The sequence below is a fragment of the Cydia pomonella genome, chromosome 13 (genome assembly GCF_033807575.1).
Source record: "Cydia pomonella isolate Wapato2018A chromosome 13, ilCydPomo1, whole genome shotgun sequence".
Taxonomy (NCBI): Eukaryota; Metazoa; Arthropoda; class Insecta; order Lepidoptera; family Tortricidae; genus Cydia; species Cydia pomonella.
In genome coordinates, this window is record NC_084715.1 from 11,433,949 (window position 1) to 11,456,493 (window position 22,545).

A 22,545-nucleotide genomic window follows, 5' to 3' on the forward strand; every position below is an offset into this window, starting at 1 on the left:
CCCAGGTACTACTACTGTTTTTCGTCAGCTAGAAATATTAGGAATACGAGGAAATGCTCTGAAACTTTTAAAAACTTACTTAGGAAGCAGGCGACAGTTATAGAATCGTTTAATAATTTAACAAAATCTATAGAGCAGGAACTATCCGACTTTGAAACTGTCAACGTAGGAGTACCGCAAGGAAGTGTATTGGGTCCACTAATTTTTCTAATTTATATTAATGAATTACCCAAAATTGTTAACTAACTATGCGATCTATTTGCTGATAACGCTACGCTTTTATTTTCAGGATCATTAACAGATGAACAACTTGAACACAGTATAAATAACACACTAGGACTTGTAGTTGAATGGCTGAAAACATTAAACGAACGTAAATTTAAACAAAACAAAACTCATTCAATTTAGAAATTATAGAACTTCCTATGTCTATCACTATCACCGTTAAACAAGGAGTGGTGACAATAGAACAAGTGGACAGTGCTAACTTCCTAGGAATTACAATAGATTCTCATCTCAATTGAAAGTCTCATATTGCAGATTTAAACTGTAAAATTGCAAAAGCATGTGGCATCATTTATTGAGGTGATTGTGTTGACGTTCTATCTACATTCAGGTTACAAAAAAGATGCTTACGAAACATGTTTCACTTCCACAAGCGTCACTCATTTAGAAATATTTTCAAGGAAAAGCAGATTTTAACTTTAACTGGAATCTACATATTTGAGCTTTGCCTCTTTGTAAAGCGCAATGGAGAGTATTTCACAAAATTGACCACAATTAATGATAACTTGCGCATGCAATATAAATATAACTGTCGCATTCCAAAGGTAAATAATAAACTTATGGATAAAAGTGCCTACATTGCAGCAATAAAAGTTTTTAACAAGTTGCCTGTTGAAATAAAGTCTGTACAGAGTAAAAACTTCAAAATAATAAAAAAAAATGGCTTCTCAGTAGATTTTTCTACAGCATAAAAGAGTTTGACAATTATGATAATAGTGCATGCATGTATTAATTTTGTTATTTAGTTTTAGGTTAGTTATAATTATATTGTACGTCCGTGATGGATAAACTGTTGGTTCTTAATTGTATTATTGTTTGTCAACGTCTTTGTACACTGTTAAACAATAAATCTTATGTTATCTTATTTCATAGTTGTTTTATAAATAAAATATTTCTTACTTAAAATGGTCGTATGGGGCTCTAAGCTCTTAAAAGGAATTATACAACAAAATTAGTCTCTGTCCCTTGAAATGTCTCGCGTTGCTTGTAATATTAATAACAATTTTTTTATAAATAAATACTCGTAGTGTAAGATGTGTAAATAGAAAAGTACTTAAATAAAAATTAATGCCGCTTTTATTACCTCTATAATGTTCTCGCTGCTGAGGTAAAATGTGCCAGATGATACTAAAAGGCTGCTTTTCATGTCTCTCGGTACGCTGGTGATACATTGAATTAGAACGGAATGGATTCAAACAAAACAGAACAGTCCCAGTAAAGACCTTCTTAAATTGGTTCGTCTGAAGCGAGTGCTTGGTAAGCGGTACTAAAAAGTACATTTGTGATGGCCGCCCGAGCGCCTGACCGGTAATCGTTGCCCGTAATACCTATGCGGATTGCCATTCATTACATAATTTATGTAATGCACTAAGTGTACCAACCGAGACCGCATCTTAGGTTACAAGTTCGAACTTAGTCAACCGAATTATATCTATTTCGACGTAGACTGCCAGACGTAGATTGGTAGAATAGGAGTGGCCTTTACTACCGAACAGAGATGAGCTAATAAAAAATACAGTCAGTGGCTCTCTTTGTTTAGGTATTTAACAAAATGTAAATAAACCTCAATAAGGTATTTTACTGGGCAAGAATGTTCTTCACGTCAATCTATTTAACTCGATGTGTAGACTAGGCAATTAATGCTCAAAAAAGTTGTAGAGGGAAATGCTTAGAACACAATTTTTGATTTTGTTACTTTGTTGGGACGAGTTAGGAGGTGAATCCGCCTCTCCCCCCGGCTCAAGGGCTACGACCAGGGAGGCAGGGACTTTTGATAAGTTCACCTCCTCCTAACTAGTCCAAACAAAGTTACGGAGTCAAAAATTGTGTTCCAAGCATTTCTCTCTATACCTTCTTATTACTTGGCATCGTGTCAAAACTTACAGAATATCATGATATATTAAGTACTTACTCAACTTAACAACGAATCTAGAAAAATGTCGGGGTGATTTGATTAACCAATAGTATTTCAGTTTTATAATATTTGCTATTACTTCGCCCTAGTAAAGAACCTAAAACGAGATGGAATATTTAGCCATTCGAGGGTAGATGAAAACATTACACAATTAAATGAAATAGGTTAAAGCCAGAACGACGAGAAACAGATCCAGGTTTCAAGTACTCGAAAATATAACACCACATTTTTAGGGTTCCGTAGCCAAATGGCAAAAAACGGAACCCTTATAGATTCGTCATGTCCGTCTGTCTGTCCGATTATGTCACAGCCACTTTTTTCCGAAACTATAAGAGCTATACTGTTCAAACTTGGTAAGTAGATGTATTCTATAAACCGCATTAAGATTTTAACACGAAAATAGAAAAAAAAAAACAATAAATTTTGGGTGTTCCCCATACTTAGAACTGAAACTCAAAAAATCTTTTTTCATCAAACCCATACGTGTGGGGTATCTATGGATAGATCTTTAAAAATGATATTGAGGTTTTCAACATCATTTTTTTTCTATAGTTTGCGCGAGAGACACTTCCAAAGTGGTAAAATGTGCCCCCCCCCCCGTAACTTCTAAAATAACAAATCTAAAAAAATATATGATATACATTGCCATGCAAAATTCCACCGAAAATTGGTTTGAACGAGATCTAGTAAGTAGTTTTTTTTAATACGTCACAAATGGTACGGAACCCTTCATGGGCGAGTCCGACTCGCACTTGGCCGCTTTTTTTTATACGTGACGAATTGATATCACGGTTTGTTAAAATTACAAAATATTAGTCTAACTGATACTGTGTTAAAGAGGGGAAAACCCCTCTTAAACACAGATTAGGATGAAAATTTGCATTTTACAACGCAACGTTTAAGGGCTTAGCCTTGGGATGGACACAGGTTCGGGAGGAAGGAGTGGTAAATTAAACAGACCGTCACAGCGAATGCAAAATACATATAAGGGTCTAGATTAGCAATGTGCCATAGAGAATTTACAAAAATTGCAAAGTTCACATGAAATTTTCTCGGTATTTTTTTCTGCACGTTTATTGCGTAACTTTCTTACAGTTAGTTTCGAATTCGATTTCTATGACACTTGAAATAGGCGCCAATAGTGCCTTAAATGTTAATTGAAATAGTCATCAACAGCTAAAAACATACAAATAATCCCTAATCTGAACAGGAACTTTTTAAGTGAAAACTTGAATGAGAATTTTCTCATGAAAGTTTCCAGAAATGCTAGGAAATTTTGCTATAACATTAAGTGGCCCACGGTGGCATAATGACGAAGAATATAATTTTATATGGAGATTGACAGCCTTTATCATTTACTTGTCAGTGTTGTCACTACTAAAATGTCAGATAATACTTATGAGCAAACTATGTGTAAATGGGAGAGAGAGAGACAGGGAGACTTTATACCGAGATACAAGGCAAAGCAATACTCGAGAGAATGTGGGTGGTTACGAAGATGGTTATTTTTGTTTGGCAACCAGTTTTGCAACTGGTACAGACAGAGCACGTGATTAGTTGGTGGCTATAATTATTACATGTGTAAGATTTAAGCAAAATTTACCTACTATAAAGACCGATTAGAATAAAATAAGCTTTTATACAGGATGTTTATTTAGGCACCTGCAATAAATAAACATCCTGTATCAATGAACACGAGAAGAAGCGATCAATCAAAACAAATGACCCAGCATAGAGTTTGATTTTATCACAGAAATCGAATATTTAACTACTAGTGTGGCTGGCCTACGCAGTACATTTTTAAATGTCATTTATTCTATAGTGTATTTCGAGTTTCCCAATGAATCAACCCACAGGTTTATATTTCGAAGAAAATAAATCACTAAATATGAACTCAGAGGATTCTCCTTACGTTTTAGCATATCGACGTCGTTATAGAAAAAAATCACAAGAATATTCGAAATATGAAACGATAAAAGATAGTATGAAGACGGTTGGGAAAGAGTATTGCTCTGAATCTTCGATATGTGGACTTAAACATCTAGTAAACGAAAACACGACGCATATGGAGAGGTAATATCCGCACGTGAAAGTACTTACTGATTACCTGTTCGTTTTAATGCTTATTGCAAGTTGTTTTTAACTTGTTTGTGTTGCTGCCAGCTTAGACTTGTTTGTCGTAATTACATCTTTGCAGTACAGACTCTATTACACAACTTTAGCACTATTATGTCACGTAACTTATCTCCACAGGATCATTTGGGTCATAATCCTGATCAGTGCATTGATCTGTTCCGTATCCTTGGTCTGGTTTACTTTTAGTAAGTACTATAAGGCGCCTTTAGTGACCACTCAAATGCCTGAAGGTGTCTCCGTTAGCACCATAATCTTCCCAGCTGTGGGGATCTGCTCGAATAATAGGATCAGCAAGCGCGCCGTCACCGAGCTTGCTGAAAATCTGTAAGTTTCAAAATTACACACGCTAAGTACACACGATAAAGCAAGCTCATCTAAATTATTTCACTCCTTTTTACTCAGACTTAAAGAGGAACGTAACAAGAAGTACAATAAAACGGAGATGATGTCGCTCCTTTTTGGTCTGGGCCAGTTATACAACTTGCAAGGCTTAAGTGGGGACAATTTGCGAGCGAAGCAACTCCACGTCGCACTGGGTGATTACGACGTCACAGAGCTAATGCGAGATGTGGGTATTATCTAATTTTCAAAATACGGTATGTGCCACGTACACGTAGTTACAACTTAGGATTTTTGTTTGCAGCTGACCCCGCATTGCGACGATTTGCTGTTGCGATGTGCTTGGAACGACAAGGCAGAGGATTGTAATCACTTGTTTAACTTCCGGCTGACTATGAACGGTTTTTGTTGCACGTTCAACTACCTACGACAGTCCGATATTTTTGAAGAGTAAGTTTTCTTCTTCAGACAGTTTTGATCGATTTTCCTGAAATAATAGATATGATCACTCTCTAAAAGTTACATAAGTGGATTGTATACCTCGATAATGACCAATAATACAGGATTCTTATTACTTACTTCATGCATTTCTTAGATACTAAGTATCTATAGAAATCCAAAAACCAATTTTTAAAATATGAATACACCTGACTAACTCACAATATTTCAGCAGAAAGAGCGATTACCGAAACATCGATATGTACAAATACGGAAACAAGTCCAGTTTTGACTTCGATATGGGACTCAAAGTGCTACTTAAAATAGACGATAGTGACGATTTTTATTACAACATTCCATCTCTCGGTTCGATTGTAAGTTATTTTACTGTTTTTGTTCAGTTTAGCTGCAACTAAAACTAATAGTACCTATGTCTGGTACTATTCGTTTTAGTTGCTAGAAACTATAACAGAAAGTAATTAGAGTGAGTAGTATTATATCCCAACTAAAACATAAATGGGAAATGAGAGCTAAGTGCAATATTAAGAATACCTATGTGTCGTTTCTGCCTCGCCGACAAAATAATTGAGATCTACGAGTATATGGATGCTAAGTTCTGTGCTGTGTAGAAAATCATTAGCAAGGCATGGTGGTCGACTTCAAATGCTGCCATGTTTTTTTTTTAATAATACGTCGGTGGCAAACAAGCATACGGCCCGCCTGATGGTAAGCAGTCTCCGTAGCCTATGTACGCCTGCACCTCCAGAAGCGTTACATGCGCGTTGCATTTGGGTTATTTCTACTCACAATCATGAGCACTATCGATTTAAGCAAAAAAAATATATATTTGTCCCACTTTTAATTGTCAGTTTTGTAACGCAGTTAACCATACGTTGTATCGACCGTTAGACCGTTACCAAACTGACTAATAAATTTTGTATGGAGAATTAAGGATAATTAAGGCAAAACGGGTGCATTTTTTTCTGAAAACCCCTAGTGTACATTGATGCCAAATATCAAGCTTCTAGGTCATCTGGAAGTGGAATAGGCTGTGGTTAGGTTTTTGATGTATAAGTCAGTCAGTCACAAAAATACCGGTTTTTAAACGTTAATTTATCAATTACTGTTTGAGCTACGTTTATGATTTTTTTTTATTTTAGACAAGCTAAGGGGCTAAAGGGGCTTGAATAAATGTGTCGTTATCAAGCAAAAGGTACCACATTGTCGCTTGCCATAAGGACACTCTTACAGGTTATTCGTATAAAGATACAACCAAATTTCGTCCTTATGGTAAACGACAACATTTTGCTTGGGAAAGTCACAAATGTGCCACATTTCATGTGTGTAGGTTAAATAGGTTTCAAGTTGTTAGGGGGTCAAAAGTAGCTCAAATGGTTAGTGTAATATTAATATTACACACGGTTGCTGCGTCGCCAGTTCCTTTTTCTTTGAACTTGGCTGGACACGCTGCCGCGTGTCTATATAAAGAAAACTTCTAAATGCTATATTTTCTTTGTATAACAATTTTTGGCGGCGGGTTCATTTGACTTTTAACGATAACGGAAGCTGTTGTTATCTATAATTAAATCTATCTCCATGTTTTCAGTTACAGTTTTCAGATGCTTATGATTTTCCTGATGCGCCTAGCGGAAGTTTTTCAATGAAAATAATAAGCCCCAGCGTTCAAGTAAGTCAAACAAATAAATATTTGGGGATAGGTAATCTTACACAGATAATCGACCTATTTAGCCCCAAACTAAGCAAAGCTTGTACTATCAGTCCAGGGTGACGGTAAACATCCGTATATAGTATGTAGATAAATACATACTTATGACTCAGGAACAAAATAAATATCTGTTTTCATGACACAACTAAATGCTCTTACCAGAATTAGAACCCAGGACTATCGGCTTCATAGGCAGCAGTTAGGCAGGGTCACTACCCACTAAGCCAGAGCGGTCGTCGATTTTGAAAGATTTTTTTATTTACCCAAATCTGTAATTATAACAAATATAAATTAATATCATAGTCATAAAAAAATAAGCCAGACGATTTTGTTGAGTTGCCGGACTCGTGCAAAATAATTTTACAAAAATTAAAAAAGTTTCTTGAGGCAGTCTGTAATTGTTATAACTAAAAATGAAATATCTAAATAGTCATTAAAAAATTAACCAGACGATTTGCTCGGGACTTTCTACCTGCTAGACGATCTACAAAGTTACTCTCACGCAAAATATGTTTTTCTACAATGCAAATTGTATGCAAAATAAAGTTATTTTTGTAGTGTAGTAAATTAAAAGTACATGTAGGTACGATGTGATTGTGAGTATGAAGATGTGTATATTTATGATAATTATGAGTACTTATATATCATTATGGGTATGAATAGGGTGTGGGCATGCCTAAAACGTAGTCTGACTAATTCGAGTTATGCCTAGACTAACCGAGAAATAGTCGCACTGAGACTTAGGCCTCTTGCATTATTGTCCAAAAGCGAATCTGGCACAGTGAGACTTACACTCGAGAGAGAGAGAGGATCGACTCAAAGCATAATATATAACAGCTCAGTTATATGTGACTACTAACTCCGTTGGATTTTCTGTCAGTTACTTGTATCATCAACGTTTAATTACTAAGCAAATGCCCACAGATGACAGTAATGGTAACAGCGAGCTTCACCGAAGCCTCCCGCGACATCCAGCACGTGTCCGTGAAGCTCCGCAGCTGCCTGTTCTACGACGAGTCCTCGTACCTGCCCTTCTACACGCACAGCGATTGCATGCTCAAGTGTCGCATGCTCTTCCTGCTGCAGAACTGCAACTGCACGCCGTTCAACATGCCCAAGATCAATAATAGGAGGACGTGCGACATGCAGGATATACCGTGCCTTGGTATTTATTACGGTGAGAAGCTGAAAGATGAATTCGGGGGGCTTATTACGATTGTAATAACCTAATAACAGGTTATTTGGATTTTTTATGGGTACAATCTATCAACCGTCAACAGTGACGTTTTATCAACTAGAAATGTCACCTACGACAGCTGACAAATCTTACCATATTCAAAACCAGATCAAATCCAATAACTGTACAATACACAATACAATTACTCGTACAATCAGAATAAGCATCTTGCTCTTTTTTCAGTGACTCGAATATTTGGCCTCACTATATCTAAGTAGGATATACTATAGTTATAATAGGCAAATATCCATCCGTGGGTCCACTATCATAACCTGCATTTATCGCTTAAATTCCTAAGTTAAGTCCTTCAGGCCGTGAACACCATAAAAGTGTGAAAATAACAATTATTTACTTACGGGTCCCCAGCAAGCTAGGTTATCCATACAAACCAGTAGTTACGCTCTCATTTTAAAACGACTAACCAGATTGCTCTGAAGCTTTGTACTTTCAATATCAATAGGATAAGGTATATCTAGTCCTGTAATTAGTTTATGTAGCTTCAGATGCCATAGTTAAAAAATACAGCGAATTTAAATTTTTCATACAAAACTTGGTTTTGCTCTATTTCGTTTGTTTTATAAACTGGAGCTATATAAACCTCATGCCATTGTATGTGCAAAGTTTCATTACAATCCAATACGTAGTTTTAAAAAGAGAAAGAAATTTGTATGGGAAGGTGAAACTCTGCTCGACTCTTAACTAGAAGCATTTTCTGATAAGTAAATATAGCAACAATAAACAAGATGTATTGCAAAGCGTTGCAGTAGCGTAAGTGTTATGCCAAATTATGAAGAGCTGGTTTAGTACACCCAATTTTGAAAATCACCTACACTGTTTTCGGAGTTATTCCAATGCACTTAACAACTTTTTGCAAAGGTTAGTTAGTTATTAGTAGCATCTAATTAGTGTTTTTGTTACACGTTACCATCATATACCAAATCGGTCGGACCTTCTAAGATCCCTTTTAGATGATAAATTCGCTGGCATTAAAAAGGTTTAATCGTGATTTAATCCATCAAATTCTAGCGTTGAACATTCTTAATGATCGCTTGACTAGGCGTGATTTCTGCAACAAGCTTTGGAATGGTAACTACTCGTAGATCAATCATCTTCAATCACTGAATCGTTGCAAGGTTGAAGATGTTGAAATATAAATTATCACCGTCTTAAACTACTCATTGGCCAATGGCCATGTTATTTCTATAGGTATTGGTTTTAAGCCTTAAGTTTTTTAGGGTGACGGGTATACCTATTGTTTTTCTATATATTGATTGTTAAATAAATAACATGAGAATCCTACCATTCGTTTAACCCATTACCGCTACCCATTACCCACACCCACTTTTGTTAGGACTGTTTAATTTAAATGTTTATATATTTTTATTTATAATTATGTTATGACTTTTATTAATTTAAATTTTTAATTTATTTTATATTTTATGCCAGTGACCAATTTTTATTAAATAATATAATTATTAAAATTTTATAAGTTTTATATGTATTTAAATTAATGCTTGACACGTTTGAATTATTTTTGATGAAATGTTTTTATGTTTTAATTAACTTCCTGAGGCTAGTCAAAGACGTAATATTAATATTAACAAAAAACCATTTTATTCTATCAAAGTGTATGTATTGGTCACCCGGTATTGTATACTCCTAGCCCTAAGTATACGTGTTGCATGGTAGGCTCTAGGAAATTGTAATAGTCATAGTTTAACATTATTATTTAAGACTGTTATTAACACTTCTATGGGATATGCCTGATGATTATATAATTTAATTTAATGGGTCTTTAAAAATAACTTGAATGTTTCTGAAAACTTATTTGGATAAATTGAATACTTTTGGAAAAAACCCGTTTCCAAAGGCCGAATAATGTTAATCCCTATTTAACTTTCAAACCAAAGTTCAAAAAAGATATCGGGAGATAAACCGTAGAATAAAGTACTACAAAAATACTTTAAAAATAATCGATTGAGCCATTTTTGAGTTTTCTTTAAAAAAACCCTTAATAAAAGGTCGTAAGTGCAGCGTGAATACGCACTTTTGCGCGACGTGCAGTCATCTAGAACACCGATAGAACTTAAGTCCCATATTTTTAAGGTAGATAGATTCTTATTAAAAACAAAATTGTTAACTACGCATTATCACAAACTGCCTATCACTGATGATTACCCTTTAAAAAAAAAAAAAAACTAGCGTCCTATATGCTTATTATGTAAATATTGTTAATATACGTTAACACTCTGCAATAAAAAAACAATTTAGTTCTTAAATCTCACTCTTTTAATATTTTATCAGCAATCGTTTTTTCTCACCTAAATGAGTAAATACGGGTATTTATCGGATACTTTGAGTAAATACTCAGTATTTACTCCAGGGATCGGAACCGATTTTTTGCAAAAACATCGAAATAACCATATATTTCGGTTTATTTTATACTCTAAATGTAGGACTCAGTTGTGTTTTCAGATAACGACTTCGTATTATTAGATTGCCTAATTAGAATTGAAGTAATTAACAAAGATCGAAAAAATACCGTTTTCGTTCCCATACAAAAAATACCGGTTTCCGATCCCTGATTTACTCACCCCTACCCATCTTTAATCCCTACTAATATTGTATAATGCGAAAGTAATTCTGTCTGTTACCTCTTAACGCTTAAACGGCTGAACCAAATTCATTAAAATTTGGTATGGTGATAGTTTCAGGCCCGGCAAAATACCTAGTTCAAGTCAATCATTATCGTCATTCACCTAGACGAAGTCGCGGAGGGAAACTAGAGTGACAATAAATTCCGCTGAACAAATTTCAATAATCGACTATAACATAACAATTTACGTGACCGCAGTGGGTACTTAATACTTTTGTAACAAGGAATGGTAAAATGCATCATTTAAAATCTACAATGCCTACATCTAAAACCTTGAAACGAAAATTTATTTTGTTCTCAGCTCAATCCATCACCGTCCGTCCCGAAGTGGACGAGATACCAGCAGAGCTGGAACTCGACAAGGTGGGTGGAGGTATTCCCTGCCCCATGTGCTACCCATCGTGCTCCAAGACCATGTATTACTACGACTTTAACAACGTCATTATCTATCCTAGCTTCTTGAACAACGTGCCGGATGAAGATAGAGAAGATTGGCTGTAAGTTACTATTTTTGATTTGTGTTAATGTTATCAGGAATAACAGGATTCCAATTATTTAATTACGCATCAAATACCAAAAGTAGTCCTAGAATTAGCGACCTACTTGACGGTGGTGCAGGGTGCAGTGAATTTGTATCTATCTATTATTTTGTGTCTGTTGTCACCCCATTATGAAATGTGAAAGAAGGTAGTTACGAGTAGACTAATTAGTAGGTGTACAAAAGGATCAAATGGACCGGTTTATACAATGTGGAAAAAAATGTTTATTAATGTAGTAAAAAATATTATCAGTAAAATTATACACGCTAGTGACGTATTTCAAAGGATTTAAAGGCACAGTTGTTGATGGCACTTTCGTTTCTGAAAGTAGTTTTCTCAATTTTGGACTTCGGACTACCAACCATTTGCAACCAGACCTTCATATCTTGTAATGCTTTTGGCGGTCCTTGCAGCTGTCCGACCACGGTTCCTTGGGCGGTGTTCATTACCCAACCTTTCAGTCCTAACTCAAGAGCTTTCTTCTGCGTATGTTTCCTGAAGTAAACGCCTTGCACTTTGCCGAAAACTTCAAAATCGGCTGTTGCCAATGTCACTGCTTTGTTTCCTGCCATTCCTTAATAACTTTTTATTTATTACGTGTTCGATGTGTGTTAAAACTTTAGTAATCGTGTAAAAATACAAAAATTTTGACTTAATATGTTTTGTTGCTTTGGAAACGGCATTCGCTTAGGCCTGTTGAAAACCAGCGAGAAGGTTGCTATGCAACATTTTTAGGGTGCGTTCACATTAATACTCTGAGCTGAGCTATTAGCTCACGTAGTTATATCCAATACGATTAAATACATGTTTAGATTAAGTTTATTTATAACCTTAGTCATAACATAATTATAACAGCGCTCTTTGACCTACAAGTACTGATGTGTCGTTGGAAAATTGCAAAATTTTCAAATGGAATGATTTCGGAAAGCCTCAAAAGTAATGTTATAGTGTTAACTTTTTTCCTCAAAAATTTAATCTGAGTGTACTGAATTATAGTGTCGTTTACATATTATTTTACCGCAATAGGTATTAGAGATCATGGGATCCCTAGCGTGTCGGAAGAAATAATAGATTGTGTCACAAGGGAGCAAAATGACATGTTTACGGCGAGAGTGAACAATGAATTCGGAACGAAGCGTTCTACAATTAAATCCCAAGCGTAGCGAGGATTCTAAAATAGCATCCTGAGCGTACGGAGAGATTCAACTTATAACGTCCAAGGTGGAAATAATTTTGCTGACATGCTGACACATACTGTTTTTCACATCACTTATGAGGAAATTATTATACTCCGAAAAATTTAAGCTAAAAAAATGCAAAAATAATGAAATCGTACAGAAAATTGATACTTTGATCCCTCCAAGCAGGGAAGAAAAAGCCCTATTTCAAATGAGTCATGTGGGAAAGTTAATTACCACTACTTTTGAGGTTAGGAAAATTATAATCTTAAAAAAACTGAGTATATATCATATTTTGATATCAAAATTGTAATTTTCCATTTCAAAATGTGAAATACTCCTGAAATTTCCTAGATATTTTCCAATTTTTTAGAAACTCTCTGCAACGTCTGCATCGGTACTAGGTACTGTAATGTTGCGCTCGTCTAAGTTTTGTAGCCAATATAAAATTCAAACTACGCTATGGTACGAACGTAAAATTGTCGCCGTCAGTTGCCACTGGGCATTTATCCCCCCCTAGTGCTTCCCTGCCTTTACTGTTCTACTAAGGCATAATAACTAAACCAATGCTTTGATTGGTACCTAAGCGAAGATAAATGTTCAAACTCCGAGTGGGGAAAATGTGACTAACTAGTACCGTAAACTTCCTCAACATTGCCTATCTTAACAAAGATTACCCAACTTGAACAAACAATGCATGGTTCGGTGTCAAAGCCAGGCAATGTTTGTCATGTTGACCTAAGGTACTGAAAAACTGAAAAAATAGATTAGAGAGTTTCACGTGTACATTTATTATGTAACATGACACATTTAACGGCGTATCGTAAAGGTCTGAAAACTACAATTCTTTATCGGCCCTTCATTTTTGAAATCAACCTTTCCGATTCTGGACTTAGGACTCCCTATCAGTTGTAGCCAGCTCTTCATAGCTTGCACCTTCTCCGGAGTACCCTGCAACTGGCCAACCACGGTGCCGTGAGGAGTATTCATCACCCATCCCTTTATCCCCAAATCCAAGGCCTTTTTTTGGGTGTATTTTCTAAAGTAGACACCTTGAACCTTTCCGAAAACCTCAAAATCTGCTGTGTGAACTACTGGTGGTTTATAAGTTGATATTCTTGACATTATTCATTTAATTTTAAGTTTATTTATATATCAAAAGAAAAAAATATGTAAATTGTTTGCATTTTGCATGAATTGACTGTGTTTGACATTCGTCTATGACCATTCTATGACGTTTATGATTTCGTGTATTATTTTTTTGGTTGGAGGTCTGTTAGAGAAATTACATCTTTTTATGCCAATATGTAGGTTCATTGCTGTAGGTCCATTTGGAAATTAACTTGAAATTAAAGAGCAATATAAAGCTCGACCAGAAATATAATATATGATCATTGTCAAGAGGGCGCTGTTATTCTCATGTCTAGAGTGACAGTTCAGTTTAGTATGAAAAATTTAGTTCCAATGAAATTCCGCAATATGGCGCGTGATCATATATTTTACTGGTCAGGCTTTACCTACATATTACGATACCATCTAAAAAAATCTGATAATGTAGACCGAAGGTGAGTACTTTAAAATACTCGTTAGAATAATCTGACTGCAAACCGCCAAAATCGAAGTTCGTCAATTTCGGGCATTTTTCTCTGCCACTCTAATTACGTGTTAGTGAGAGTAAAAGGGAAGGATCCCCGCAATTTGCGAATCTCGGTTTTCGCGGTAGACCCCCTGATGCATCCGATTACAAAATGTAATGTGATCTGCGGCACGCTCGTTTCAGCGTGTACAAAATCACAAGTTAGTTAATTCCAAAGATGTTCATTCAGGCAGCCATGGAGGCGTAAAAGTATAACATCGTAAATCATATTATGTGCACTTTCTTGTGTAAGTTAATAATAACACAATTAAATAAGTTACAATACGTTTACAAAAGTTAGTCCAACCACGTTAACAACTAATAGCAACGAACTAAGCTCAGTTTGCGAGTTCGAAACCAGCATTGTCATGCATGTGTTTCAGAGTTGGTGCCAACTATACTGGGGCCTCGATTGTTCATGTGAAATACGCTAAAGAAGTGGCGGATTGTTACGGACAAAACGTTATTATGAAATGGTTCGATTTAATAAGTAAGTTCCTACCTACTTAGTTTTAAAAACCTTTCCTTAGTTAAACAGTTTTCTCCGTTACATAAATTAAGTAGCTTTAAAGGCAGATAGCTTTCACGATTTTTAGTCATTATTATTTTCTAAAACGGAATTTAATCGCGTATAATAAAGTTTTAAATTTACCTCCGACGTTTCGAGGACGGTGTTGTCTCCGTGGTCTCGAAGGAGACTGACCACTACCAAAACGTTGGAGGTAAATAAAAAAAAAATTAAACTTTATTATACGCGATTAAGCCCTGTTTTAGTAAATAATAACTTTAAAGGCACTTAGCTACTTTTACTCAGTTACGATAAAGTCAATAAAATTACGGGGTTATCCCACTGATGCAAAATTGCAAATTCGCACGAGGCTCCGGTTCCGGTGTATGAGCGTGACAGCGCTATGCGCGTATATAGCGATGCCCCGCTCGGACACCAGAGCGACGTGCGATTACCCATCCAATGTGAAGACCGCCTTGAGGTACCTATATTATTTGTTCAGGACAAAAAAAAAGGAATTCCAAATCAGTCCACCCGTCTTCGAGAAATCGGGGAACAGACATAATAAATTAAAGAATATAGAACCTCGTTTAAAAGTTGGATAAAAAGTTTTTATGGTTATGTTCCTTTATTTGCTTTTATAAGGTACAAACATCATGCAAATAACTATCTACTAGGGTAACCTGCGGATAAAATTTACCTGTAGGTAATGGTGATGATTTCCAATTCCTTTAGTAGGATTAAATAATCCAATACATCTAAATAAAAAAAAGATGTACATATAGTTGCTTGGAGAACCGGGTGCTCATAAAATTTGATCTAAAATTAGCGAATTTTTGGCAAAGAGTGTTGCGTTTGATAGAACAGTGTGCTAATCACTAGTGATAGTGAATAATCTAACAGGTTTTATGAAACCTAAGTATACTAGGACTAGAAAGTTCGAATAGTAAACAGCTTCTCCGGAGTCTAACAGACGCAACGTTTTCACAACCTGACCAATTAATTATAGTAATTTTATGCTTATATCGCCAACATCTAGATATTTTGCGAAACTCAGACGAATTATTTGTTACATTATGACTGTCTATGATGTTGGAAGCGGATGTCTTTATTGTTATTTGTGAGAAGGAATATATTCCAACAGTAAGTCAACTAAAAACATCTTGATACTTACCAAGTATACAGGTTCTTTGCAACCGAAGGTACAATTCTTAGTAAGTAATAGTGCATTATGATACAAGTGTGTTAAGTCGGTCATCACAGACGACGCGATATTGTGCGCGCGAGCTGTAAGCGAGCGCGCAATAAGAAAGCCGATGTGGGTAATGAGGTAATGACTAATGCACACGCGTTTCACAACACACTTGCGAGGAAAAAACAAAATTATAATTTTTTTTTGTCAAAACAGTAAAAGTACAATTTTCAAAATGGTGGCTTACAGTTTTAACATCGAATAATTGCACCAAAGCGTGTTGGGCTAGTAGGCACTTATTCGCCAGTTCATTGAAGTAAGCTACTACTAAACCAAAACGTTTTCCAATACGGAAAATGGCTGGCACGTTTTTTTTTTATGCACGATCCCAATGCGCGCGGCGCGCAAGGTAAAGGCGCGAACGAAATCGACAAACACACAGTTAAAATAAATTAAAAGGCTTATATTTTCGTATTTCTATTCGACAGATCGAGATCCAATCGATAAAATGTTATGTTTATTCATTAATGTAATTTACGAGATAATATAAATCTATAAATTATGTTTGGTGTGATAAAACCTCTTTGAACTAACATTTGAAACCTGAAAGTTGGTTTAAAAAAATGTATTACTTGACCAAATTAAGAAGGCTCTGTTTCCATGCATATTATTAGCAATCAGTTACCTTCTTAACTCAGTCGGATAATATAATGAAAAATCAATAGTGTTATAATATACTGAAAAAGCACGCGTGATTATGAGCCAAAAATCGGTGGAATAAAAACGTCGTTTTGAGCAAGTGTGTTGAAAATTATATTTAAGTTATACTCATTGCCCTGCACTACGCAATTAATAGCTCTTAAGTACCATCGTGGGTAAAATCCTTCGCACGTGTCCGTGCCAGGAGCCCTAGCCAAGATGACAATCGTTTGCAGAAACCGAAACGCAAAAATAAACGTAAATGAAGTATGGAAATGATAGCGTTTCGTTTCGTTTTCTGCAAACGTTGACGTAATTTCACATACAAGCAGTTTTTTTATGACTACATATTTTGATAGCTAACATATAGACGCACAAAAATTACACTGTTAAAAATTGAAAATATGTATCATTTAATAAACTAACAATCTATTATTTAGAATATTTTGTTGCGTGACAGTAAGATGAAAGTTAGTTAGATGTTTCTGTACTGATCGTCAAGTATCTATATCAGTTAATTAAAGAGGTTGAAAAATTATTTATTATTGCGAAAAGACTAATTGGAATCATACTCTATGTAGCGTGAGGTCATATTTCCGTCAACGGCATGAAATGTACGGGCCCTGCTCATCGTGGCTAGGCCCCAGTTAGCGTTGCACATACTATTTTTCAATAGGCGTTTAACCGCTCAAGACACCGGAGGCACTAAACGATGTTCATACAATCTATGTTGATTGCAGGTAATATAGGATCAACCTGCGGCTTCGTCACCGGCTTCAGCTTCGTATCCGTGCTCGAGTTCTTTTACTTCTTCACCGTGAAGTTGTTCCGCGAAGTGCACGCGTGCCGACAACGGCAGAGACAACGAGACCTCACCGCCATTCAACCCCCCACTACCCACTTCAAGCCCATCACGAGATATCGGCCTATTTACTGGAACGAGTTGGGGAATAATTTGCAGAAAAATCAACGGGAACATCAATAAATATTTAACAAAATCTGACATGACCAAATCGATGCTTTAAGACAAGGATTCTGTTTAGGAATGTATGGTTTATTTCCTTGTGCATTTTGTGAATATTAAATTAATAAATATATATTAGGGGACATCTTACACAGATAAACCTACCCCAAACTAAGAAAAGCTTGTACTATGGTTACTAGGCGACGATATATACATACTTAGGTACATAGATAAATAAATGCTTATATACACAGAAAATACCTGACTCAGGAATATATATTCATCACACAAATAAATGCCCTTACCGGAATTCGAACCCAGGACCATCGGCTTCATAGCCCACCCACTCACTAGCCCAGGCTGGTCGTCTAAATATTGATTATAATTATTATACGAGTATATAGTTCTCCTCGCCATATCCGACGACGGCGACTCCTTCAGCTGTTTTTATTCGGAAACATACGTTTGTAGTAAGTCTAGCTAGCCATTGTTGTCAGTATCCACTAGGAATAAAAACCTTTTGTAGGCATCGACGTTCTTCACTTATCCCAATTTTCAGTTATCGCGTGATCGGAGAGCGGACGGACATGGCTAAACTATAAAGGTTCTTTTTTTGGTATTTTGGCTATGGAATCCTAAAAATAATTTTGATACGATGATGATAATGTTAGCTTAGTCTAGATATTATACGCCTTAAAAACGGTTGGAATGATGTCCCTACACCATCTAAAAATACATAGATACTTATTTATTACGCAATGTGACCTTAAGACGAAAGTGGAGGACACGCGCGAAATCACCTGTCCATAGAAACGTAGTCCTCATTTTCCTCTCTGGATACGGGATATTAACATTATTGAAAATATTTTACCACAATTTGTTGTATATCAACCACAGCTATGCCCCATACGTTTGAATTTCTTAGATTATTGAATTATTATTATAAGAGTTAGGCGCATTTAAAAATTTGTATACGTTACAATAAGTAATCAAAAAGTCAAATAAGTAGGGGCATACCATAGGTTATATATGTCACCGTAAAATTGTAAACACTCGTCAGTTTATAATCTCGCTAGTAACATTATAAACTGACCGTAGCGTAGTTAGATAACAAACTAACCTAACCTAACCTACGTTAGATTATAAACTAACGGGTGCAGAATTTTACGGTATCATATATATTCGACTGTAATATACATCAAATTATGTAATAGTTATTTACGATACAAGTGCAGAAAATAGGAAATTCGCAACGAGTGGTGATAAATTAAAACACGACCGAAGGGAGTGTTTTAAATCAACACGAGTTGCGAATTACCTATTCGCACGTGTATTGTACAACGTTTAACAGTACATATGGCTCTTTAAAGTTTCGACATATGCACGGAAAGTGCTTATTCCCGCACGTGTGCAGGAAAGTAGCATCATATTGAGGTAATGAAATATATACTGTAAAATATATTTCATTACCTCAATATCCAGAGAGGTAAATGGGAACTACGTTTGTATGGAGAAACGACCGTCCCCTTTGGTAATTACTAAATAATTAGCGAGTAATCGCTTATCTGCAATAAATCAAAGCGCACGCAAAAAGGCATTGTAATAACGACAGATAAATCAACCATCTGCGTAGTTTCCACGCTGCCGATAAAATCTCTTTGTACCAAGCTTTGCGATGGAATGGGATACGCAATTAGTCTGAATTATTTATTACCTTATCAAGGTTCAAGATCGCAAGCTCGCACCATGCTATTAGATTTATTCGATATTATAATTACACTGCTAAAGATTAAAGTCGAAATTGTTGCTTTTTAATTGATTGAATAAGAGCTTTCGACAGTTAGTGTTCGTAATACCTACCAATGGTGAGTTTTGTGGCATGATTTGACGCACTAATAAAATAATTTGGATGTGAAACGTAGGTTTTATTTTGACTCCGTGAAACGTGCAACATGGACATAAAGATGAAAAGATATGTCGAAATTTGGTGGAATGGCATCAAAAGTTTGCCTGACACTACTTCTATACACGGTTTTAGGTTTATCGCCGATTCTAAGAGACATTGGGTTGAAAGGTAAGATATCTTATAAATGTAACGCAAAAGGAAGCCATTCCATTATAATGTCTATCTTTGCCGTACACGATACAATAGTGTTTCGGACATTGATTATATTAATTTCAGTACGAATATATCTTGGAGGACTCTATTCTTAGAGGAGTTAACAACTGGAGTCGCCTTTAAGAGCTACGTTTATCGGACATGGCTATTTTTTATGGCTTTTACTCCCTGCCAATTTGCACAGGGTAATTTCGCCAATGTTGGTGTTGACTTTCACACGCGAGGAGAACGTTACGTACAAACAGCCATACGTTTGCTGTTTGCCCGCTCCTCCCCCGCAAAAATCGTACAGAAAATTACAGACAAGGCGTCTCCAGTTGTAAAATCCTCCAAGACTATTGGATATTTTTGGTCCTTCGACAATTCGCAGGATCTTCTGGTTGATATTCGTCGCAATGTCCTGGTACGGGTCATCTCTTTTGATTGAGGCTCAGTACTACGCCTTCCAGAATAATCCAATTTCTTTTGTGGTGGAAACCACGTACAAAGACTGGCAAACTCACTTTCCATCCGTGGCGGTATGCGAACATGACAATTCCGCACGTATTGAACATGTTTCTGATATGTAAGTATTAAGTACCTTAACGTAGTATTTTTGTACCTACACCAATTTTGGTAATCGTTTATCGAAAAAAAAAAAATGTGCTCTTGGAGACAAAGTGCGCAACGAGCATATAAGGGGGAGTTTCAAAGTGGCTCCAATAACCCATAAAATTGCCGAGGCTAGACTAAGATGGTACGGCCACGTAATGAGAAGACCAGATGATCACGTGGTTAAAAAGTGCCTTTCCATCGCTACAAAAAAGAGGGGAAGTGGAAGGCCCCAAACAACTTGGATGACGAATGTCCGAAAGGATATGAAGGTGTTGGGACTCCACGAACAAGACACCCAAGAAAGGAGCAAGTGGCGTCGCATGATTGGGAAAGCCGACCCCGCGTAACGGGAAAAAGGCGAGGCAGAAGAAGAAGAAGAAAATTAACTTTTTGGTTAAAGTTTATGATTAACGTTTGCCTGCCACCATGGCTAGAAAACAAGAAATAGTAGGTATTAATTTTTGTTTCATTTGTTTTATCCTGCGCATGAGAGGAGGCCTGTGCCCAGCAGTGGGACGTATATAGGCTGAATTATTATTATTATTTGTTTTATCCCCCTAAGATCCACGGTAAGGTTCTACACATAGAACTATTTTTTTATACCACGACGGTGGCAAACAAGCATACGGCCCGCCTAATTACTTCAATGTAATTTAAAACCAGGTTAAAACGTTTTCAATTGAAATAAAATTGGTTTTCTTTTTTTTTCATTCGATTTAAAAACAAAAGAAATTCAGCCATTTTCTTATCATTTTTTCTTATCGGTAATTTATTTATACGAGGAGTACCTAATACCTATTGCTAGTAATAAAACGAATCTTGATTTTATTTTATACGATCATTGTTTAATTTGTCATCGTTCGTTAGTTCTTTCGTCGATAATTTTAAGGTATACGTAAACTTATGTTAATTACTTACTTAAAATTAATTAAAATGTTAGTTATAAACTTAAACCAGTATGTATTATTCCCATTCATATACTTCACATATAAAAACGAGGACAAGCAAGTATTCTAAATCCTTGTTATACCTACTTAACATCTTATTTAAGGCTTTGGGGAGAAGATCACGATTTTAACATGGAAGAAGTCTTAAAGGAACTGGCCTATTTCAAAGGGATAACTTATTACACGTCGCAATTCTGTGGCTTGGAGGACCCGTTACCAGACTGCGTCAAAAGCAACCTTAGTTACTACGCCAATCTGGTACGAATCGAAATAAACACGAATTAGTTCATGGTTGCATCCTGCAGTTCCTGCACCGTTATGAAATAAATCCTAGTATTTTTCGCTCTGTGTCTGTCTGAAAGTGTCTGATTTATTATTATTCTAGGTACAGACGAAGAAACAAGCCAAATTTAATGAAATATAAATTTCAGGTTAGGACTCCTTGTGAAGAGATGTTGACCAACTGTTCTTGGAACGATCAACCTTTTAGTTGCTGTGCATACTTCAGACCTTTGGACACAGAACTTGGCACATGTTTTGCCGTTAATACAATACAAGGAAGGCAAGTAAAAATTCAAGAGTAGATTTTTAGATCCTGATCAAAGTACATTTTTTCTTACTTTCATTTGTTTCCGTTACATATTATATAAATTTTCGTTGTTAAGCTTCCGTAGTCAACTACTCTTATAGGTAGTTGGACATGTCCCGTCTGTCTGTCTGTCCATCCGAGCCTTTGCTATGTGATCGTTACTGCTAAAAAGCTGCAAATTGTCAATAACCAATCAAGCCGCAAGAAATCGTAACATAAATATTAGAAAAAAAATTGAATCATGGGTTAAAATATATGAAAAGATCGTCAAATGAAATTAGAGCTTAATAAATGACATTAAATGAAAACTATAGCGAATATGATCAGTTGAGCCGTTTTTGAGGTATCGCAAAAAATCTACCCTTCTTAGTAAAAAGACGTACAAAGCTCTGCGAAGGCTTATTGCTTGTTATGTACAGTCGAGGAAATTAATTCTTGAGCAGTTTATGGTTCACTATGTATGTACAACCAAATTTACTTGGTACATAGAACCGCAAACCGCAGCCTATTTTGACGGACGCGTAACTAAGCAACCCGGCACTGAGCATGGCCCAACATCCTCTTGGCCGGTTTTTATTTATTTTGTATCACGTTCAGAATAAAACCTCTCACCGATAGCTTTAATAGTACATTACGATACAAGTGCGAAAAATAGGAAATTCGAAACGAGTGGCGATAAATTAAAACACGACCGAAGGGAGTGTTTTAAATCGACACGAGTTGCGAATTACCTATTTGCACATGTATCGTACAACGTTTTACAGTACATATGGCCCTTTAAATGTTCGACACAGTAACGTAATATGCTAATTTTCGCACTAGTGCGGTAAAGAAGCACCATATGTACT

At 36.0% G+C, this 22,545-nt stretch overlaps 3 protein-coding genes across 4 annotated transcripts in view; 1 reads left to right on the forward strand and 2 right to left on the reverse strand.

Moving 5' to 3' along the window:
- The window catches only part of LOC133524208 (uncharacterized), a 16,728-nt gene extending 12,223 nt beyond the window's left edge, over positions 1 to 4,505 (reverse strand). Inside the window, exon 1 of the mRNA XM_061860099.1 lies at positions 4,308 to 4,505. The gene's annotated coding sequence lies outside the window, so the exon portion shown is untranslated. The remainder of the gene's footprint in view (positions 1 to 4,307) is intronic.
- Positions 3,023 to 19,365, forward strand: LOC133524203 (sodium channel protein Nach-like). Of its 2 annotated transcripts, XM_061860087.1 has the most exons (10): positions 3,023 to 4,273; positions 4,454 to 4,660; positions 4,739 to 4,904; positions 4,980 to 5,125; positions 5,346 to 5,487; positions 6,720 to 6,800; positions 7,764 to 8,016; positions 11,034 to 11,229; positions 14,469 to 14,575; positions 17,225 to 19,365. In XM_061860087.1, the coding sequence occupies exons 1-10, from the start codon at positions 4,041 to 4,043 to the stop codon at positions 17,467 to 17,469; spliced, it is 1,776 nt and encodes a 591-aa protein (XP_061716071.1). In that variant the 5' UTR covers positions 3,023 to 4,040; the 3' UTR covers positions 17,470 to 19,365. The 2 variants fall into 2 exon arrangements, with proteins under 2 accessions (XP_061716071.1, XP_061716072.1); XM_061860088.1 differs by lacking the exon at positions 14,469 to 14,575 and having other exon boundaries at positions 17,225 to 17,363.
- Positions 11,466 to 12,099, reverse strand: LOC133524210 (acylphosphatase-2-like). The gene has a single exon (XM_061860101.1). It carries the CDS (start codon positions 11,841 to 11,843, stop codon positions 11,538 to 11,540), a length of 306 nt encoding a protein of 101 aa, XP_061716085.1. The 5' UTR covers positions 11,844 to 12,099; the 3' UTR covers positions 11,466 to 11,537.
- Positions 19,366 to 22,545: the final 3,180 nt, after the last annotated feature.

Coding starts and splice junctions, on each gene's coding strand:
- LOC133524203 (XM_061860087.1), top strand. CDS start 4,041: ATGAATCAACCCACAGGTTTATATTTCGAAGAAAATAAATCACTAAAT. Junction 4,274..4,453: donor AACACGACGCATATGGAGAG/GTAATATCCGCA, acceptor TTATCTCCACAG/GATCATTTGGGTCATAATCC. Junction 6,801..7,763: donor TAATAAGCCCCAGCGTTCAA/GTAAGTCAAACA, acceptor AAATGCCCACAG/ATGACAGTAATGGTAACAGC.
- LOC133524210 (XM_061860101.1), bottom strand. CDS start 11,843: ATGGCAGGAAACAAAGCAGTGACATTGGCAACAGCCGATTTTGAAGTT.